The sequence below is a fragment of the Photinus pyralis genome, unplaced genomic scaffold, assembly GCF_008802855.1.
Source record: "Photinus pyralis isolate 1611_PpyrPB1 unplaced genomic scaffold, Ppyr1.3 Ppyr1.4_LG3a, whole genome shotgun sequence".
NCBI lineage: Eukaryota > Metazoa > Arthropoda > Insecta > Coleoptera > Lampyridae > Photinus > Photinus pyralis.
In genome coordinates, this window is record NW_022170509.1 from 3792372 (window position 1) to 3815114 (window position 22743).

The following is a 22743-nucleotide window of genomic DNA, read 5'->3' on the forward strand; positions in this document are numbered from 1 at the left end:
TTTTTTGGTAAAAATTTTTGTTGTTTTGCAGTTATCCATTTTAGGGGGTTTAATTTTTGTTGCGCATCAAATAATTTTATGAAATTGATTGAATATGATTATGGGGTCTACCAGTAGACTATAAAAGTATTAAAAATGCAACCCTTCGCCGTATTGAAACTATGTATTTTTCTGATCGAAATTCCTTCTTACTTTACAGTCATCGAGTTTAAGGGGTGTCATTTTTGCGACTGGTCAAATAATTTTATGCGATTTATTGAATATGTTTAAGGGGTCTAACAGCCGCCCTACAAATTTCTCATAAAAATTCAACCCCTAATCGGTTTTAAACTCCGCAATTTTATGTTAAAATTTCCTTGTTATGCATTGTAGTTATCTAATTTTTGCGGCTCATCAAATAACTTTATTAAATTTATTGACTACGTTTAAGAGGTCTATACCGACAACCCTATAAAACTGTTTATGAAAATGCAACCCCTAGCCGTTTTTGAATTACGCATTTTTCTGTTAGGAGTTCCTTTTACTTTGCAGTTACCCAACTATAAGGGATGTAATTATTGCGGTGCGCCAAAACTTTATTAAATTTATTAATTACCTACCATTAAGAAGCCTACCAGCAACCCTATAAAAGTGTTCATAAAAATGCACCCCCTAATCGTTTTGAAATTCCCTATTTTTCTGTTAAAAATTGTCTCTCAATTTACAGTACTTAATCCACTTTAACTTTTTTTAAATGTATTGCATGCATGTAATGGGTCTAGCATCAACCCTTCAAAAGTAGTCATTAAAGTGCAACCCCCCCTGATTGTTAAATTACGTATTTTTCTGTTAAAAGTTCCCTCTTTTACTTTACAGTTTTCGACATTAATGAGTGAAATTTTTGAGGTGTGTCAAATAACTTTAATAAGTAATTAATTGACTACGTTTAAGGGATCTACTGGCAACCATATATAAAAGTGCTCATAAAAATGCAGCCCCGAGTCGTTATTAAATTATGTATTTTTCTGTTAAATATCCCTTTACAGTTATCCACTTTAAGAGATGTATTTCTTGCGGCCCATCAAATATCTCTTTAAGAGTTTATTGGGTAGGTATAGGTATGATATTTTTATTAGCAGTGATGCCAAATTTGCAAAAGTAGTTTTTGGTATGGGTACCTAATAGGCTAATAAACCATTACGATCCCCTTCGGGAGGTACGCTACCTCCTTCATAGTTTTTGGATATTTTCACAATGTGCTTGCAAGGGCAGAAGCCTCAAAAACACTTGGGATATACCCAGCACCCCCCCCTCGTACTGACATTTAAAAAATGTATGACTTGTCCCAAAATGATGAAGAACAGCAATCATGTATTGCTATTATAATTGTATTGATTTGATTTAAAATACTTACACATAATAGCTCATATTCTGAGCCTTGTTTTGATTGGTGCATTTTGAAAATACATGCATTCTCCCCCCTTTTCGACTACAATCGCATTTTAGAAGTTCTGTAGTTTGACCAGTGGCGTAGCTACGGATTAGCAAAGTCATAACATAAATTTAAATGCGACAGAACTTACGAAGTTAACACAATTGATAACTATGGAAAAAGGAATTCCTATCCCTAGTTCCATCCACTCCTGGAATTATGGTCGCCATTTGAGGTTTTCAGAGTAACTTCCTATGCCTATTCATGAATCCGCGTGACTACAATAATGTTATATATGTCACCTAAGCATTGCTTTATTGTAATTTGCAGGAAACATCAAGGGAATATGCGTCCACTGCTTAAGTAGGTAGCGCGAGACATGTATCTGTTGTGCATTTCACACGTCGGTCGTATACAAAGTTGCAACTTTTCAAGAGATAAGGTTATTAAAAAACTTTAATACTCAATATAGCAAATTCTTTTACAAACTATATATGTATAGAAATACACAGCAGTGCATATAAATAGGTACTATAGAAGTTTTTGTTCTGCTCTGCATTCCTACGAGACTAGGACGATATTGCACATATACAATGGAAATATATATGTATTTTTTATAAGCGTAGGAAGACGAATAGTCTGTATACTGTTTTTTATAATACTGCATGGTTATTATGAGGTACAAAATGAAAATTATAGAAAACAAAAAATAGCGACGATGATGAAAATATATGTACTACGTATGCAGCCTCCCGTGTTTTGAGAGGGAGTAGTAGTAGGTTGTGGTGTAGAAGTAGATGTGCTGAATATTTGCGAATTTGTACTGGTAAACAATCCGCTTCCTTCACTAAGATCTTCATCATCATTTAAACTGGGGTTATGAGTAATTGACTTCTTAATTGACGTATTTCCATTACACAAATTTGTATTGCAATAACAATATTCTATGCCATTAGCCAATTGGCAATCGTTTAGGTGAAAATCGTCACAGCCCATGGTGATGATCTTCTCACCTGAAACAGAATTGAAGAAAAATTAATAAAGTTTTCCAATAGTTTCAATTAGCAACAATGTTAATGATACCCATAAATGCGTCATCTAGATTAAGTACGTTGATAATGTTAGCGTATACATTTAAATAAATTTAATTCGCTGTTAACCCGTATAATTACGAATAATTACAAATATAATTAGCATAATTCCCAGTAATATAGTAACCAACCAAAGAGAAGAGGATATGTTGATTACAATGAATTTTAAGACTCCATTGTTCATAAATCCGAATTAGTTAAATAGTCTATTATATACCTGGTTAGTATTGTCTCAGTGTTATAATCTATTTAACATTTAAATGGGTACATTGTGTTTAACCTTCTGCCTACTATAGATTTCTTCAAATTTAATAAAGTTAACCAGTTCTAATTGCACATAATGGCCCCCGTTTAATCTAAATGGATGATGTGTGTTAACCGCCGTTAAGTAAAAAAAATATGATTCTGTCGGCTTAGTAATGAATTTACATCACACTTACTTAAAATTGGAATTTATCACAAATGTCAATTATTAAGTGGGGCTTTTTAGTGCACAATCACGATGGCATTGCGCTATATAAATAATTAAATAATAAATAAAATAAAACTGGGAACACTGACCTCGCTCATTTGGCCGCTAGTATATAGGGAGTGGGGATGCATAAATCGATTACAATCGAATAATAGAAATAATACATTGTTGGGTAATTAATTATCATCGACTACTTAGTACTTAGTAGTAGTAGATATGTCCCTCACCCCGAATGTTCTACGATTGTAGTATTGACTGCCGCCATTTTACTAGGGAGATATCAAAGATGACGAAGAAGATCATAGAAGAAATGAAGAGAAGGCATGAGCACCAATGGAGAAAAAAGAGCTGGAGTAACGACTTGTGACAGAGAATAAAAGCACAGGAAAGTAAAATGTGATATTGGGCCAAGAAAAAGGACCGGAAATGGGGAGTAGAAGAAAAGACACTAAAAAAGGAAGATGAAGGTTATATGTTCTATAACGTGGCGGCGGTAGCACTGCGGAGATGTACATTTCTGGCGTTCTTGCGATAATGCAATGTTATAAATTTATTGTTAGTTAATTAAATAAATATAACCACGTAATTAAATTTACGTTATAATATGTTGAAAAATCAAAGACGACGAGAGTTAGGAATAGGAAGAGCGAGAAAAAAGGGAGTGGAGTGACAAAAGAATAGAAAAAATGAAAAAATTTAAAGTTTAGAGGATGCGATGGGTATTGGTGTATGAAGTGGAAATGTGAAAATGACAGAAATGACTGGAAAAATTAAAAAGATATTGCACTTAAACAGAATAACACCAAATTGCATAGTAGAACAACGAACGACCTTAGAGAATAGAGAGAGAAAAAGCAAACTGCTGAAGGCATACCTGTCAATAACGATGAATACAGTAGAGAAATAGTGGGAGGGATATGAATGAGAGGCGATCGAGACCAGGAGAGAAAACACATGGAGAGAACTGGATGAAGAAGAGCATAGAGAAAAGAGAAATAAACAAGGGACGAGAGGATGAAGAGAAGAGGCAGGATGGACACGAGGAACAAACAAGATTGTATAGTGTAGAATGTACTTGATTCAATATCGTCGGTACTTTAACTGTACAGTTACAGGTCACATTTTTGGATACTTCGCTTTTCCAGATCCACTAATCACAAATTCTTTACTCGTGCCTGCTGTTACGTACGGAAATCAATGCGCACACCTTGGCGGAATAGATCAAACGCTTTTATCACTTGAATATAAAGCAACCGTGACAAATTCCTACTTTCTGATTGCCATTAATCAAAATACCCACACGTTCAATGTTCGCATTGTTCGTTTTTCCAAAATGATCTCGCTTTTTGAACATATCTCATGGTATACAAGATAAGTTTGCCAAGGGCGTTTTGTTTAATGTGTTTAGTGTGGAAAGCACTACGCTCCAAAGCCGACAGAGATGGACCAATTTTATGAGGCCCAGTCCGCCCCAAAGACGAGAAAAAAACGCCAAAGATGATCTGGCTTGTAGTCTTCTAATTTCCTAACCACCCTGTCATTTAAATAGCTTTTTTTTTTAATTCTACAGACCACCATGTGCCTTTGCCTCATATGCACTAGGTATTAAATGTTACTCCCCAAATAAAATTTCCATTTATATACCGACGTAATAAATCCGTTTTTACTGATTGCAATTGTATACTTAATACATCTGCGATCTGCCTGAAGTAAAAAAGTTGAACAAATCCTACAATTTGCTGGGTGGTCTATATACCCACCTTTAGCGCGGCCGTGCTTCTCTAAATAAAAGTACATGGGAGGATTTCTATTTGTATATAAATTTTTTCATCACGTTAATTATTTGATTCGATTACGCAACTCTTTTTATATGCATCAGTATGCAATGCGCATTTCTTCATTTGACTCTTCAATACCAGATTTGAATAATAAATAATTTTATTACATGCACATGGCGAACACAATGTACATAAATGGCACGTTATTTAAATTAATGAGTACAATGGACTGTTTCGCGACTATATCATTTAGTAAGTTAATATACGAAGTACTTACACCAACATGTGGACCACACTCCTGCCACCAGATGTGAACTTCTATACTCAATCTAGACATGTACAATTGTAAAGTATTTTAATTCCCATTGAATACTAAAAAAAACGTATGCTGTAATGAAAACTTAGTGGTGGTTTTTAATACTATCAACAAAAGTGATTATATTGTTACTTTTCCGTCATGTTAGTGCTAAAGCTTTCTAGGTGACTTGCTAATTCTCTTCATTTGTGACAGGTGAAATCAACCCCTTATCATCCATGTACCTACCTATTAAATTTGTTAGGAAAAAGACGAAACGCTTAAAGTCAATGACCGATAGAGTGGACCGTGAGGGAAATAAGGGTTTATTACATTGCCCACTAAATTTGGAAGTTGTGCACCCACATACAGTGTGCCGTTTAACTGTTTTTCCGGAATCTATATTCGTTAGGGGTACGCACTTCTCAATTTTTCTTGGGTCTCGCAGGGGAGGCAGCGACGAAGGAGGAACGACACAATAACAATTGCAAAGTGAAGTAGATGAAAATATTTTATTGTGAAAGCTGTAAGCTGGAGAGACAGTATAATAATAATATTAATATTATCTAATCATTATATGTGACGGCGTGTTCAACATTTCCATCCACCTTGTGCTGTAAACGGAGGGGTTCTGAAAATGATCTAAATCGAAAAGAAAAACAAAGTGCAGTCGCGACGGGCACACATTACAGGGGGAGCCAGTGTTCTCATAAAATTTATTGATAACATGATTCATTGGGAAACGGTCATTGTCGTGGGACTTTTTCGCGTTATTTGTGAAAAACAAGGGGCTGCTCGAATTGCAAATGAAAGTTAAAACTGGACAAATATTCCACGACTGTAAAATGCATGCGTTTATTTAACAAAGAAAGAGGTCGACGAGTTCGGAGATGATTATCTATTTTTACAAAAAAGTTGTGGCTATTATGTCATTGATTTCTATAAAAAGATTGATGAGGTTTTGTTCAACGCAAAGACTGTATAATAATTAAGAATAGATGCCAGAGTTTATTGAGTCAATACGGAAGCAAGAGTTTCATTATGTTTCTCTTTGTCGTCTCCGTCTAAAAAGTGAAATACAAGCAAGATATTGATTTAAACTTACTACGGGGTATAGTATACCACACCAGTTTGTCTCAGAAATAAAAACAAAAACAATTTAATTTTAACTTCCAGCACCTGAGAATTTAGTTTCCCTCTGGCTACATCGACAGAATCCAACGTAATTAAATCAAAAATCACAGTCGCATTGTAAATGAAGATGTATTGAATCCCAGTCAACCCAGAGAGAGAAAGATGATAAACCGAAAGAACCTCGATGACCTATTGATCTTAAATTAAATTAAAATACTAAATTGCAAGCTTCTACGACTTTCCATTCAATAGTTATCGCTTGGACGGATGAGTAAGACGGACAAAATTACGATTTCAAGAAGGAAGTCAATTAATAAGAATGAGGGGTGCCATGTCAATCTATTGAATGTGCTTAGGGGTCTACCAGAAACCACACCTTACGTATTTTTCTATGAAAAATTCTTTTTACTTTGCAATTATTTGCGGCGCATTAATAGATTACTTATATTTATTGTATATGGTAAAGGAGTATATCAGCAACCCTATGATGTTCATAAGAATGCAACTCCTAGGTTGTTGGGGGTATCCTGGCCGGACATGGCTATGATTAGAGCCGCCTTCCCTTCCAGGATCCTTAGGTTCATCTCTCGTGTGGGATGACTTGAGTGACGTTGACGGGGCCTTTAGTCAGGGAGGTAGTGTACCTACAACGGTTCCGAACTTGAAGCCTAGATACGCGTAGACCCTGTCTACTCTCCTATCGTAAGACAAAATCCAGGGGTTTACCTGCAACCTTATGAAAGTGTTCATATAAGTATGCAACCCCTTCACTATACATATATTTCTGTTAAAAATTCCTCCTTACATTGCAGTTATCCGCTTTAAGGGGTGTAATTTTTGTGGAGTGTCAAATAATTTTTTTAAATTAAATGAATATGGTTAAGGGGTCTACCACCTACCCTATATGAAAGCGCTCATAATAGTGAAACCCCTGGTCGTTTTCAATTTTTCTGTTAAAAATTCATTCTTATTTTGCAGTTATTCACTTTACGGGGTGTAATTTCGGTGTCGAGTCCAAAAAATTTATTAAATTTATTAAATATGTGGTCTACCAGTAACTCAAGAATAGTGTTCTTAAGGATCCCACCCTTAGCTGTTTACAAATTATTTATCCACCTTAAGGGATGTGTTTCTTTCAGTGTGTCAAATAACTTTATTACCTACAATAATTGACTATGCTATAGTAATAATAAGTAATTATTTTTGGGATACATGATAGAGATTATACAATTTGTTTAAAAACGTAGTGTTGCTCAGTTATTGTTCTAATCATTCGATATGCACACGTGCTTGTATTGAGGAATTTCGGCTTATACCGCACCTCTTGAGAACATAATTTAACACATACCTACCCACGGCCTTTGGGTAATGCGTATTAAGGCTGTTTGTTAAAAATTATACGTCTTCACGTACAGACTACGCATTCCACTTAAAAACAACGGCGTACGTATCTAATTTGTATTCAGATGAATTAACAAGATTCTTCTAGAATTATTTAATTAGTTTCTCTTATCTCTGAAGAAAATGAAAAACGAAGGCAGAGTTTAGTTTTTGAATATTAAAAAAAGAAAATGTTCGATTAGGCATTAAATCAAAGAGAAAATCGTTATTTTACCTTGGGGTAGGATGGGGGGTAGGCACTTTAATACCTCGTTTAATACTGTTTTCGCAAAAATTGAAAAGGTCATACACAAAAAAAAGCACGAGCAAATAAGTTCCATTCCTCATGTTTTATGAATATCGAGAAAAAGGCTAAATAAAAACCAAAATTTCTTCAACATTACGGGCCCTCCGTTTTTTTGATGCGTTTTAGTCCTCTTTTCCGCTAAATTTTTCTACGCACCTTTCAATAATTTTGCAGAAAAAGGTCATGTCAACAAATCACACATTAAAAATTAAAATGACCTGCTCAATATTTTACTAGGATTTGCAAATTCTTACAACATTATCCTTTTTATGCAGAAGTTGTGTGAAAAAATCCAACTAAGGCATGGATGTTGGTGTAGGCTTTTTAGACTGAATCCCAGGGGGATGTAGATATACAAAAAGCCGCATCACTAAAATGATAGTGGGAAAAATAACAGAAATGGCACCTACGTTCATATTCTTTTCGTTATTAAATATGTTAAATCGCCATATACTCACCTTTTTAAAGGATTGAATAATGGAATCAATTCGCCAATCGTGACCCATCCGACATGTTTATGTGGCCCATCGGATTGAAATCTTCAAAAAAATGAAAAAATCGTCGGTTGAATCGGCGGACATCTTGGATGTTGCAATTTGTCGCAAAAAGCAATAATTCGTCGATGTTATCTTCATAAGATCATACAAAGTAAGATACCGGAATTTTTGTGTAATAAAGTTGTTCCTGAAGTAAATAGGTTGAACTCTATTACAGTGCCGCATCATAAAATCGCTCAATTTCTTGCAATATCGCAAAATTATACAATCGAATCCATGATGAATTAAACCTAAGTTGATATGGCGCTTGAAAGGTGAAAAGAGACCTTGTATGATACTTTGCGCGCCTTTAAAAATACAAAATCGCTTTCACAAAACACCACCAAAATCAAAATTACAGAAACGGGGCAAAATACGCAATGGCCCATCAAATTCTGATTTTGAATTGGTAAATCACATTAGATATCATCATCTCTTCATCTAACACTTTTTATCCATTCGTATATGTAGGCAACTAAAGTAAAAACCGATGTAAAAACGTTGGAAATTTCGAATTTCCTTTTTTACGAAACGCGAAGTTAAAATACGAAATTAAGAAAGTTCAAAAGATCGATGCCGATCTACTACTCCCAGATTCGTGGGGTCAAAGTGAGTTGTTTGCAATTGTAATTCAGATAAAGTTTAAACATAACATTTTAATAAACGGAATTGGTCAGTACTTTTTACTGCAGATCACTTTATTCAAGTTGCTCTACGCCTCCGAAATATGACCGTGTGAGGTGAGGCGGAACAGCCCCCAGCTAGTTTCCGTCGAGTTATACGAAAAAGTACAAATGTAACCGCATTGTCGGCAGATATTGCGCGAATCCGAGAGTTAACGGCCTATACGATGAAGTTGAAAGAGCGCTTCAAGATTCTGGTCCTTTGAGCCGAATCAAATTTCTTTCCCTTTTTGACCTTTTCGAATATTTAATCGACAGTTCGCGATTTTTTACAAAGCCAATAAATCGAAAATTGATGCGAAAACTGCATGATACGACCCTATCTAGTTATATAATGAACATAAAAGCATTACACATAATAGAAATAAGGGTAGACTAAGCTGAGGGTGATTTTGTTATCTGCTTATACGCCGAATATTAATCAAATAAATTCCCGTCTTTTACTGTTTCCACTTTAAGGAAAGAGCGACGAAAAATGACTCCTACGGGATTTAAACGCGACGGGCGAGGGCGTGCCCTTGAAAAGAATGATGCTTAATAATTCAGACGGCTGCCCCGTCTAATTAAGTTAAATTAAAATTAAATCCTTTAATTAATACACACTTGAGACTATAAATTTCTGTCAGTACCTATCCTGTTTTTTTTGGCCCTCTAATTTGTGCGTGCGCTGCGTATAGAAGAAAGCGTAGGTAAAATAGCTTATATTAGTAGCTCGTATGCGCGATAGTTTATTTAGACTATAAACAAAAACAAATTACTGACCTTCCGTTTGCGTGATGCATCCTCTTGAGTCTGGAGGACACTTTTGCGCGAACAAATCTCGATTAAAATTGTTAAAGTTCGTACAATTTAAATGTTCGTCGAAGCCACATACGTAACAATTTAAACTTGTAGACGAGCGTGCTGAAAGTTAATTTAAATTAGCGAAAGTATTTGAGAATAATTTGTAATACCTAATAGTAAAAGAACGTAGATCACATTTACTAATAGATTAAATTGTCCCGCATAAATAATGTGCATAGTTAAAGGCGCGAAGTTGAGATTTGAATTAATGCTACCGGACTGTGTGTGAAATGTAAATAAATTAGTATTAATTGTACACGCTCGGAGGAAAACACATGCTGTTACGCATCCATAAGTACGCGCTTCTCCGATGTTGTCACTAGCTCTTTAATTCTTGTAATTCTGGCAAATTCGCAACATTTCACTTCGAGAGGGGAGAAATAAGCAAAACGAACGCATTCTTCAACTAATTTGCTGCGTAACGGTACAGTGTTATCCCCTCTATCTCTATCGACTAACACTTCATTATCAACCTCGAAAAACCACTAAGCCATTTATGATGCATATTTTATGTAAATCAATAAACCACAAAATATTTCCAGGCAGCCTTTATACCCCCCCCTCGATTGAGAGAGTAACTTTGTAGTAAACTAAATATTTTAATTTCTTTGTCGGATTACAAATAAATAATCTATAACCAACCCCGCAATAACCATCTAAAATAAATGTCCCTCTCCCTCTCGTCTTATGTTTATTTCGGCGATTTTTAAGAAAATTCACAGTGCAGAGGTTGTAACTTTTATAGTGAACAAAGGATTTTTATTTCTTTGATAAATCATGTTTAAATGATCTATAAGTCTATAACCAACCCCTCAACCGCCGTCTAAAAATAAATTTTTCTCTGTTAAACTTAATAGCTTTTAGAAAACCAACACTCACATGTATAACGGTCCCCGATTGCGGGGGTTGTACACCAAACACTAGGTTTTATTTTTTTATTGGTTATATATAATACCAAACTTGCAACTACCCTCTTAACATAATTTTACTTCTCGTTTTCAACTTACGTATTCACACTAAGGTACATGTCATGTCAACGTCAATCGCCTAGGTTAAAACAAATAGTGTGATTTCTTTGATAGATTCTGATTGAATGATCCATAAGCAACCCCACAACTACCCTCTAAAAATAATTTCATTCTCGTTTTAAACTTACGTAATATCTTAGAGATATCACACTTAAATGCATAGCAATCCTCGATTGCAGGGGTTGTAATTTTGGTAGTAGACCAAATGCTTCTGTTTCTATGAGTGATTATGTTTAATTGATCTATAAGCAACCCCGAAACTGCCCTCTAAAAGTAAATTTCATTCTCGATTTAAACTTAGGTAATTTTGTAGAAATGTGACACTAACATGTATAGCCGTTCTCGGCTGCAGGGGTTGTAATTTTTGTAGTGGTCCAAATGTTTTTGTTTCGTTGAACGATTATGATTAAATGATCTACAAGCAACCCCGAAACTGCCCTCTAAAAATAAATTTCATTCTCTTTTTAAAGTTAGGTAACTTTCTATAAATTTGATACTTACTCGTATAGCAATCCTCGACTGCAGGGGTTGTAACTTTTGCAGCGCACCGAATATTTTTGTTTCGTTGATCGATTATGATTAAATGATCTACAAGCAACCCCGAAACTGCCCTCTAAAAATAAATTTCGTTCTCTTTTTAAAGTTAGGTAACTTTCTATAAGTTTCATACTTACTCGTATAGCAATCCTCGACTGCAGGGGTTGTAACTTTTGCAGCGCACCGAATATTTTTGTTTCGTTGATCGATTATGATTAAATGATCTACAAGCACCCCCGAAACTGCCCTCTAAAAATAAATTTCATTCTCTTTTTAAAGTTAGGTAACTTTCTATAAATTTCATACTTACTCGTATAGCAATCCTCGACTGCAGGGGTTGTAACTTTTGCAGCGCACCGAATATTTTTGTTTCATTGATCGATTATGTTTAAATGATCTATTGGCCACCCCGGAACTGCCCACTAAAAATAAATTTCATTCTCGTTTTGAACTTACGAATTTTTTAGGTAATCTACACTTACATGCATGGCAAGTGTTGGTTAGGGGGGTTGATAACTTTTGCAGCAAACCGAAAATTTTAGTTTCTTTAATCGATTATGTTTAATTGATCTATAAGCAACCCCGAAACTGCTCTCTAAAAGTAAATTTCATTCTTGATTTAAACTTAGGTAATTTTGTAGGAATATCACACTAACATGCATAGCCGTCCTCGACTGCAGGGGTTGTAACTTTTGTAGTGGTCCAAATGTTTTTGTTTCTATGATCGATTAAGTTTAAATGATCTATTGGCCACCCCAAACTGCCCTCTAAAAATAAATTTCATTCTCGTTTTAAACTTTCGAATTTTTTAGCAAATCTACACGTGCATGCATAGCAAGTGTTGGTTAGGGGGGTTGCTAACTTTTGCAGTGCACCAAAAATTTTAGTTTCATTGATCGATTATGTTTAAATGATCTATAAGCAACCCCGAAACTGCCCTCTAAAAATAAATTTCATTCTCTTTTTAAAGTTAGGTAACTTTCTATAAATTTCATACTTACTCGTATAGCAATCGCTCGACTGCAGGGGTTGTAACTTTTGCAGCGCACCGAATATTTTTGTTTCTTTGATCGATTATGTTTAAATGATTTATAAGCAACCCCGAAACTGCCCTCTAAAAATAAATTTCATTCTCTTTTTAAAGTTAGGTAACTTTCTATAAATTTCATACTTACTCGTATAGCAATCCTCGACTGCAGGGGTTGTAACTTTTGCAGCGCATCGAATATTTTTGTTTCGTTGATCGATTATGATTAAATGATCTACAAGCAACCCCGAAACTGCCCTCGAAAAATAACTTTCATTCTTTTGTTAAACTTACGGAATTTAATAGTAATTTCTCACTTCCAAGCATAGCCATCCTCGACTGCAGGGGTTGTAACTTTTGCAGCGCATCGAATATTTTTGTTTCGTTGATCGATTATGATTAAATGATCTACAAGCAACCCCGAAACTGCCCTCGAAAAATAACTTTCATTCTTTTGTTAAACTTACGTAATTTAATAGTAATTTCTCACTTCCAAGCATAGCCATCCTCGACTGCAGGGGTTGTAACTTTTGCAGCGCATCGAATATTTTTGTTTCGTTGATCGATTATGATTAAATGATCTACAAGCAACCTCGAAACTGCCCTCTAAAAATAAATTTCATTCTCTTTTTAAAGTTAGGTAACTTTCTATAAATTTCATACTTACTCGTATAGCAATCCTCGACGGCAGGGGTTGTAACTTTTGCAGCGCACCGAATATTTTTGTTTCGTTGATCGATTATGATTAAATGATCTACAAGCAACCCCGAAACTGCCCTCTAAAAATAAGTTTCATTCTCTTTTTAAAGTTAGGTAACTTTCTATAAATTTCATACTTACTCGTATAGCAATCCTCGACTGCAGGGGTTGTAACTTTTGCAGCGCACCGAATATTTTTGTTTCTATGATCGATTAAGTTTAAATGATCTATTGGCCACCCCGGAACTGCCCTCTAAAAATAAATTTCATTCTCGTTTTGAACTTACGAATTTTTTAGACAATCTACACGCACATTTATGGAAAGAGTCGGTCAGGGGGGTTGTAACTTTATCAGAGCACCGAAAATTTTAGTTTCCTTGATCGATTATGATTAAATGATCTACAAGCAACCCCGAAACTGCCCTCTAAGAATAAAATTCATTCTCTTTTTAAAGTTAGGTAACTTTCTATAAATTTCATACTTACTCGTATAGCAATCCTCGAGTGCAGGGGTTGTAACTTTTGCAGCGCACCGAATATTTTTGTTTCGTTGATCAATTATGATTAAATGATCTACAAGCAACCCCGAAACTGCTCTCTAAAAATAAATTTCATTCTCTTTTTAAACTTAGGTAACTGTCTATAAATTTCATACTTACTCGTATAGCAATTCTCGACTGCAGGGGTTGTAACTTCTCTAGCGCACCGAATATTTTTGTTTCTTTGATCGATGATGTTTAAATGATTTATAAGCAACCCCGAAACTGCCCTCTAAAAATAAATTTCATTCTCTTTTTAAAGTTAGGTAACTTTCTATAAATTTCATACTTACTCGTATAGCAATCCTCGACTGCATCAGGGGTTGTAACTTTTGCAGCGCACCGAAAATTTTAGTTTCGTTGATCGATTATGATTAAATGATCTACAAGCAACCCCGAAACCGCCCTCTAAAAATAAATTTCATTCTCGTTTTGAACATTCGAATTTTTTAGCAAATCTACACGTACATGCATGGTAAGTGTTGAATAAGGGGGTTGGTAACTTTTGCAGTGCACCGAAAATTTTAGTTTCATTGATCGATTATGTTTAAATGATTTATAAGCAACCCCGAAACTGCCCTCTAAAAATACATTTCATTCTCTTTTTAAACTTAAGTAACTTTCTATAAATTTCATACTTACTCGTATAGCAATCCTCGACTGCAGGGGTTGTAACTTTTCCAGCGCACCGAATATTTTTGTTTCGTTGATCGATTATGATTATTAAATGACCAATAAGCAACCCCGAAACTGCCCTCGAAAAATAACTTTCATTCTTATGTTAAACTTACGTAATTTAATAGTAATTTCTCACTTCCAAGCATAGCCTTCCTCGACTGCAGGGGTGGTAACTTTTCCAGCGCACCGAATATTTTTGTTTCGTTGATCGATTATGATTAAATGATCTACAAGCAACCCCGAAACTGCCCTCTAAAAATAAATTTCGTTCTCTTTTTAAAGTTAGGTAACTTTCTATAAATTTCATACTTACTCGTATAGCAATCCTCGACTGCAGGGGTTGTAACTTTTGCAGCGCACCGAATATTTTTGTTTCGTTGATCGATTATGATTAAATGATCTACAAGCAACCCCGAAACTGCCCTCTAAAATAAATTTCATTCTCTTTTTAAAGTTAGGTAACTTTCTATAAATTTCATACTTACTCGTATAGCAATCCTCGACTGCAGGGGTTGTAACTTTTGCAGCGCACCGAATATTTTTGTTTCTATGATCGATTAAGTTTAAATGATCTATTGGCCACCCCGGAACTGCCCACTAAAAATAAATTTCATTCTCGTTTTGAACTTACGAATTTTTTAGGTAATCTACACTTACATGCATGGCAAGTGTTGGTTAGGGGGGTTGATAACTTTTGCAGCAAACCGAAAATTTTAGTTTCTTTAATCGATTATGTTTAATTGATCTATAAGCAACCCCGAAACTGCTCTCTAAAAGTAAATTTCATTCTTGATTTAAACTTAGGGAATTTTGTAGGAATATCACACTAACATGCATAGCCGTCCTCGACTGCAGGGGTTGTAACTTTTGTAGTGGTCCAAATGTTTTTGTTTCTATGATCGATTAAGTTTAAATGATCTATTGGCCACCCCAAACTGCCCTCTAAAAATAAATTTCATTCTCGTTTTAAACTTTCGAATTTTTTAGCAAATCTACACGTACATGCATAGCAAGTGTTGGTTAGGGGGGTTGCTAACTTTTGCAGTGCACCAAAAATTTTAGTTTCATTGATCGATTATGTTTAAATGATCTATAAGCAACCCCGAAACTGCCCTCTAAAAATAAATTTCATTCTCTTTTTAAAGTTAGGTAACTTTCTATAAGTTTCATACTTACTCGTATAGCAATCCTCGACTGCATCAGGGGTTGTAACTTTTGCAGCGCACCGAAAATTTTAGTTTCTATGATCGATTATGTTTAAATGATATATATGCAACCCCGAAACCGCCCTCTAAAAATAAATTTCATTCTCGTTTTGAACATTCGAACTTTTTAGCAAATCTACACGTACATGCATGGTAAGTGTTGAATAGGGGGGTTGGTAACTTTTGCAGTGCACCGAAAATTTTAGTTTCATTGATCGATTATGTTTAAATGATTTATAAGCAACCCCGAAACTGCCCTCTAAAAATGAATTTCATTCTCTTTTTAAACTTAGGTAACTTTCTATAAATTTCATACTTACTCGTATAGCATTCCTCGACTGCAGGGGTTGTAACTTTTGCAGCGCACCGAATATTTTTGTTTCATTGATCGATTATGATTAAATGATCTACAAGCAACCCCGAAACTGCCCTCTAAAAATAAATTTCGTTCTCTTTTTAAACTTAGGTAACTTTCTATAAATTTCATACTTAGTCGTATAGCAATCCTCGACTGCATCAGGGGTTGTAACTTTTGCAGCGCACCGAAAATTTTAGTTTCTATGATCGATTATGTTTAAATGATATATATGCAACCCCGAAACCGCCCTCTAAAAATAAATTTCATTCTCGTTTTGAACATTCGAATTTTTTAGCAAATCTACACGTACATGCATGGTAAGTGTTGAATAAGGGGGTTGGTAACTTTTGCAGTGCACCGAAAATTTTAGTTTCATTGATCGATTATGTTTAAATGATTTATAAGCAACCCCGAAACTGCCCTCTAAAAATGAATTTCATTCTCTTTTTAAAGTTAGGTAACTTTCTATAAATTTCATACTTACTCGTATAGCAATCCTCGAGTGCAGGGGTTGTAACTTTTGCAGCGCACCGAATATTTTTGTTTCGTTGATCGATTATGATTAAATGATCTACAAGCAACCCCGAAACTGCCCTCTAAAAATAAATTTCGTTCTCTTTTTAAAGTTAGGTAACTTTCTATAAGTTTCATACTTACTCGTATAGCAATCCTCGACTGCAGGGGTTGTAACTTTTGCAGCGCACCGAATATTTTTGTTTCGTTGATCGATTATGATTAAATGATCTACAAGCACCCCCGAAACTGCCCTCTAAAAATAAATTTCATTCTCTTTTTAAAGTTAGGTAACTTTCTATAAATTTCATACTTACTCGTATAGCAATCCTCGACTGCAGGGGTTGTAACTTTTGCAGCGCACCGAATATTTTTGTTTCATTGATCGATGATGTTTAAATGATTTATAAGCAACCCCGAAACTGCCCTCTAAAAATGAATTTCATTCTCTTTTTAAAGTTAGGTAACTTTCTATAAAATTCATACTTACTCGTATAGCAATCCTCGAGTGCAGGGGTTGTAACTTTTGCAGCGCACCGAATATTTTTGTTTCGTTGATCGATTATGATTAAATGATCTACAAGCAACCCCGAAACTGCCCTCTAAAATGAATTTCATTCTCTTTTTAAACTTAGGTAACTTTCTATAAATTTCATACTTACTCGTATAGCAATCCTCGACTGCAGGGGTTGTAACTTTTGCAGCGCACCGAATATTTTTGTTTCATTGATCGATTATGATTAAATGATCTACAAGCAACCCCGAAACTACCCTCTAAAAATAAATTTCGTTCTCTTTTTAAACTTAGGTAACTTTCTATAAATTTCATACTTAGTCGTATAGCAATCCTCGACTGCATCAGGGGTTGTAACTTTTGCAGCGCACCGAAAATTTTAGTTTCTATGATCGATTATGTTTAAATGATTTATAAGCAACCCCGAAACTGCCCTCTAAAAATGAATTTCATTCTCTTTTTAAAGTTAGGTAACTTTCTATAAATTTCATACTTACTCGTATAGCAATCCTCGAGTGCAGGGGTTGTAACTTGTGCAGCACATGGAATATTTTTGTTTCGTTGATCGATTATGATTAAATGATCTACAAGCAACCCCGAAACTGCCCTCTAAAAATAAATTTCATTCTCTTTTTAAAGTTAGGTAACTTTCTATAAATTTCATACTTACTCGTATAGCAATCCTCGACTGCAGGGGTTGTAACTTTTGCAGCGCACCGAATATTTTTGTTTCGTTGATCGATTATGATTAAATGATCTACAAGCAACCCCGAAACTGCCCTCTAAAAATAAATTTCGTTCTCTTTTTAAAGTTAGGTAACTTTCTATAAGTTTCATACTTACTCGTATAGCAATCCTCGACTGCAGGGGTTGTAACTTTTGCAGCGCACCGAATATTTTTGTTTCGTTGATCGATTATGATTAAATGATCTACAAGCAACCCCGAAACTGCCCTCGAAAAATAACTTTCATTCTTTTGTTAAACTTACGGAATTTAATAGTAATTTCTCACTTCCAAGCATAGCAATCCTCGAGTGCAGGGGTTGTAACTTTTGCAGCGCACCGAATATTTTTGTTTCGTTGATCGATTATGATTAAATGATCTACAAGCAACCCCGAAACTGCCCTCTAAAATAAATTTCATTCTCTTTTTAAAGTTAGGTAACTTTCTATAAATTTCATACTTACTCGTATAGCAATCCTCGACTGCAGGGGTTGTAACTTTTGCAGCGCACCGAATATTTTTGTTTCTATGATCGATTAAGTTTAAATGATCTATTGGCCACCCCGGAACTGCCCACTAAAAATAAATTTCATTCTCGTTTTGAACTTACGAATTTTTTAGGTAATCTACACTTACATGCATGGCAAGTGTTGGTTAGGGGGGTTGATAACTTTTGCAGCAAACCGAAAATTTTAGTTTCTTTAATCGATTATGTTTAATTGATCTATAAGCAACCCCGAAACTGCTCTCTAAAAGTAAATTTCATTCTTGATTTAAACTTAGGGAATTTTGTAGGAATATCACACTAACATGCATAGCCGTCCTCGACTGCAGGGGTTGTAACTTTTGTAGTGGTCCAAATGTTTTTGTTTCTATGATCGATTAAGTTTAAATGATCTATTGGCCACCCCAAACTGCCCTCTAAAAATAAATTTCATTCTCGTTTTAAACTTTCGAATTTTTTAGCAAATCTACACGTACATGCATAGCAAGTGTTGGTTAGGGGGGTTGCTAACTTTTGCAGTGCACCAAAAATTTTAGTTTCATTGATCGATTATGTTTAAATGATCTATAAGCAACCCCGAAACTGCCCTCTAAAAATAAATTTCATTCTCTTTTTAAAGTTAGGTAACTTTCTATAAATTTCATACTTACTCGTATAGCAATCGCTCGACTGCAGGGGTTGTAACTTTTCCAGCGCACCGAATATTTTTGTTTCTTTGATCGATGATGTTTAAATGATTTATAAGCAACCCCGAAACTGCCCTCTAAAAATAAATTTCATTCTCATTTTAAACTTAGGTAACTTTCTATAAATTTCATACTTACTCGTATAGCAATCCTCGACTGCAGGGGTTGTAACTTTTGCAGCGCACCGAATATTTTTGTTTCATTGATCGATTATGATTAAATGATCTACAAGCAACCCCAAAACTGCCCTCTAAAAATAAATTTCGTTCTCTTTTTAAACTTAGGTAACTTTCTATAAATTTCATACTTACTCGTATAGCAATCCTCGACTGCATCAGGGGTTGTAACTTTTGCAGCGCACCGAAAATTTTAGTTTCGTTGATCGATTAATGATTAAATGATCTACAAGCAACCCCGAAACTGCCCCTCGAAAAATAACCTTTCATTCTTTTGTTAACTCACGTAATTTAAATAGTAATTTCTCACTTCCAAGCTAAGCCATCCTCGACTGCAGGGGTTGTAACTTTTGCAGGCGCATCGAATATTTTTGTTTCGTGATCGATTTCATGATTAAATGATGCTACAAGCAACCCGAAACTGCCCTCTAAAATAGTTTCATTCTCTTTTTAAACTTAGGTAACTTTCTATAAATTTCATACTTACTCGTATAGCAATCCTCGACTGCAGGGGTTGTAACTTTTGCAGCGCACCGAATATTTTTGTTTCGTTGATCGATTATGATTAAATTGATCTACAAGCAACCCCGAAACTGCCCTCTAAAAATAAATTTCATTCTCTTTTTAAAGTTAGGTAACTTTCTATAAATTTCATACTTACTCGTATAGCAATCCTCGACTGCAGGGGTTGTAACTTTTGCAGCGCACCGAATATTTTTGTTTCTATGATCGATTAAGTTTAAATGATCTATTGGCCACCCCGGAACTGCCCTCTAAAAATAAATTTCATTCTCGTTTTGAACTTACGAATTTTTTAGTAATCTACACGACATTTATTGGTAGGGGGGTTGTAACTTTTCAGACACCGAAAATTTTGTTTCCTTGATCGATTATGATTAAATGATCTACAAGCAACCCCGAAACTGCCCTCTAAAAATAAAATTCATTCTCTTTTTAAAGTTAGGTAACTTTCTATAAATTTCATACTTACTCGTATAGCAATCCTCGAGTGCAGGGGTTGTAACTTTTGCAGCGCACCGAATATTTTTGTTTCGTTGATCAATTATGATTAAATGATCTACAAGCAACCCCGAAACTGCTCTCTAAAAATAAATTTCATTCTCTTTTTAAACTTAGGTAACTGTCTATAAATTTCATACTTACTCGTATAGCAATTCTCGACTGCAGGGGTTGTAACTTCTCTAGCGCACCGAATATTTTTGTTTCTTTGATCGATGATGTTTAAATGATTTATAAGCAACCCCGAAACTGCCCTCTAAAAATAAATTTCATTCTCTTTTTAAAGTTAGGTAACTTTCTATAAATTTCATACTTACTCGTATAGCAATCCTCGACTGCAGGGGTTGTAACTTTTGCAGCGCACGGAATATTTTTGTTTCTATGATCGATTAAGTTTAAATGATCTATTGGCCACCCCGGAACTGCCCTTTAAAAATAAATTTCATTCTCGTTTTGAACTTACGAATTTTTTAGGCAATCTACACGCACATGTATGGAAAGCGTTGGTTAGGGGGGTTGTAACTTTCGCAGAGCACCGAAAATTTTAGTTTCTTAGATCGATTATTTTTAAATGATCTATATGCAGAGCTGGGCAGAATACTTTCAAAAAGTATTTGAATACTAAATACTTTTACGTCCAGCACAAGCGAATACTAGATACAGATACATTGAAAAGTATTCAAATACTTTAAAAAATACGTATTCAAATACTTTAGAATGTATTCGAATACTTTCAAAAGTATTCTAATACAGTAAAAGGTATTCAAATACTTGTCACTGAAATACATTAATAATTTAAAATAGTATACTAGATAAAAGGCTTAATACTACTTAAAAAATCAAGTTATACTTTGTATGGGGTTAGCTTTTTTTATATTTCACATTATACGTATGCCTTTCCGAAATTAATCCTAGCGACTTTGGAACAGATCCATTTTTGACCATCCGTTTGTCCATGTGCATGATAACTTGTTTAGAAACGTGCGATCGCTTTGAAAATTTGTACACATGGTTTTAAGGATATAAGAAAGGTCCCTATTGTTTTTAAGTTACGTAGACTATCGAGTTCGGTATTCAGATGTATCGGATTTTTATATTTGATTTTGTGACAATGGAAACTTAAAAGTAATGCCTTTTTTTGAGGCCAGAAAAAATAATTGTCTGAGATCGACCGGGAAAAAACACTTTTCTATAGAATTTGGCCCGTAGAATTCATAATTTCAAACAGTTTGAAGATTGGGCTACTAGATCAAAAGTTACAGCCCTTGAATTTTTTTCGAAATTGGTTTCTAGTCTATAACTTTTGATTGAGAAGTCTGATCGAAAAAGTACGAATTGTTTTGAATTCTACGCACCAAAATTAATAAGAAAAAGTGTTTTCCCGAGAAATTTTGGTGCAGTCGATTTTTGGTAAAAAAGGAAGGTTATACACTGCCTTTTTTTGAGCCCCGAAAAAAAATTTGTCTCAGATCGACCGGGAAAAAAATTTTCTTATAGAATGTGGCCTGTAGAATCCATAATTTCAAACAGTTCCAAGATTGGGCTACTAGTTCAAAAGTTACAGCCCTTTGAATTTTCTTTCGAAATTGGTTTCTAGTCTATAACTTTTGATTGAGAAGTCTCATCGAAAAAGTACGAATTGTTTTGGATTCTACGCACCAAAATTAATAAGAAAAAGTGTTTTCCCGAGAAATTTTGGTGCAGTCGATTTTTAGCATAGGGCTCTTGAGTAGGAGCAATGGCCAATTAAGGTTGTTTCATTTCCGAATGAAGGAGAGCGATAACCTCTTCGAGGACGTCAATGGGTGTGACCAGGACAGTAAAATATGTGGGAGTCATCATACACTACCGCCTGACCTGGAAACGGTATATATTGAGCGAATGTGCAAAATGGCACTGCATGTCTATGGGCATGTAGAAGGGCTTTTGTCTCCTCGACTGGTATATTGGCTTTACACTGCTGTAGTGATAAGGTCAATAATACTGTACGCTGCACTTGTATGGTGGCCTGATGCCATATGCAGGGCAGCTGGGCAAGGTACACGAGACTCTCCTGTCTGTGAGTCATGAAAACCAAGCTATAGGGCACTTCGGGGACTAGAGCCTTTACATTTAGCTGTGGAGGTAGAGGCTTGGATGTCTTCTACCGTTGAGTCTCGCGGCGCTGAAGGCAGACAGACAAGTTCTGACTGGCTACGGCGCTTGATTGCGGCAGACGAGCTCAATATAAACTAGGGAATAGGGGGCAACGAAAGGGCGTACGAGCTGGATCACGAAGGCATCAGTAGTGAGGTACTTTGTCAGGCCCGAGCATACCCAAGGAACTGCTTCCTCCGTTGTCAGGGCCAGGATTAAAAATTGAGTGACCAATCAATTCCAGGCTCAGTGGCAACAAGCAACCGGACTCAGGCAGTCCAGGGCCTCTTGGCAAGTCTGGGTCTTTTCTAAGCTTCTCAAACTGAATAGAAGCATTGAATAAGTAATGATAGAAGCCAGATGTCCTCAAGCGACACTGGATTGTCAACTATCACCTGTATAACATTGGACTTGTGGAGAAGCCCACGTGCAGGTTCTGTGGAGAGGTATATGACAATCCAGGAAACT

At 35.3% G+C, this 22743-nt stretch overlaps 1 protein-coding gene and 4 long non-coding RNA genes across 6 annotated transcripts; all 5 read right to left on the reverse strand.

Moving 5' to 3' along the window:
• Positions 1-1849: 1849 nt before the first annotated feature.
• On the reverse strand, positions 1850-22157 carry LOC116165731. Its single transcript, XM_031480394.1, has 5 exons — positions 22096-22157; positions 20457-20487; positions 17005-17116; positions 9850-9990; positions 1850-2424 (listed from the first exon to the last, which is right to left on the reverse strand). Exons 1-5 carry the CDS (start codon positions 22155-22157, stop codon positions 2105-2107), a joined length of 666 nt encoding a protein of 221 aa, XP_031336254.1. The 3' UTR covers positions 1850-2104.
• LOC116166058 lies at positions 11883-12581 on the reverse strand. The gene is made up of 4 exons (XR_004144254.1): positions 12497-12581; positions 12152-12435; positions 11978-12090; positions 11883-11917 (listed from the first exon to the last, which is right to left on the reverse strand). It is a non-coding gene; the product is annotated as an uncharacterized LOC116166058 (long non-coding RNA).
• Positions 12709-13109, reverse strand: LOC116166057. The gene is made up of 3 exons (XR_004144253.1): positions 12990-13109; positions 12817-12930; positions 12709-12757 (listed from the first exon to the last, which is right to left on the reverse strand). It is a non-coding gene; the product is annotated as an uncharacterized LOC116166057 (long non-coding RNA).
• On the reverse strand, positions 14832-15913 carry LOC116166054. Its single transcript, XR_004144250.1, has 4 exons — positions 15790-15913; positions 15441-15729; positions 14924-15035; positions 14832-14863 (listed from the first exon to the last, which is right to left on the reverse strand). It is a non-coding gene; the product is annotated as an uncharacterized LOC116166054 (long non-coding RNA).
• Positions 18125-18848, reverse strand: LOC116166056. 2 transcript variants are annotated; one of them, XR_004144251.1, is made up of 4 exons: positions 18734-18848; positions 18389-18673; positions 18217-18328; positions 18125-18156 (listed from the first exon to the last, which is right to left on the reverse strand). It is a non-coding gene; the product is annotated as an uncharacterized LOC116166056 (long non-coding RNA). The 2 variants fall into 2 exon arrangements; XR_004144252.1 differs by lacking the exon at positions 18734-18848 and having other exon boundaries at positions 18389-18501; positions 18563-18619.
• Positions 22158-22743: the final 586 nt, after the last annotated feature.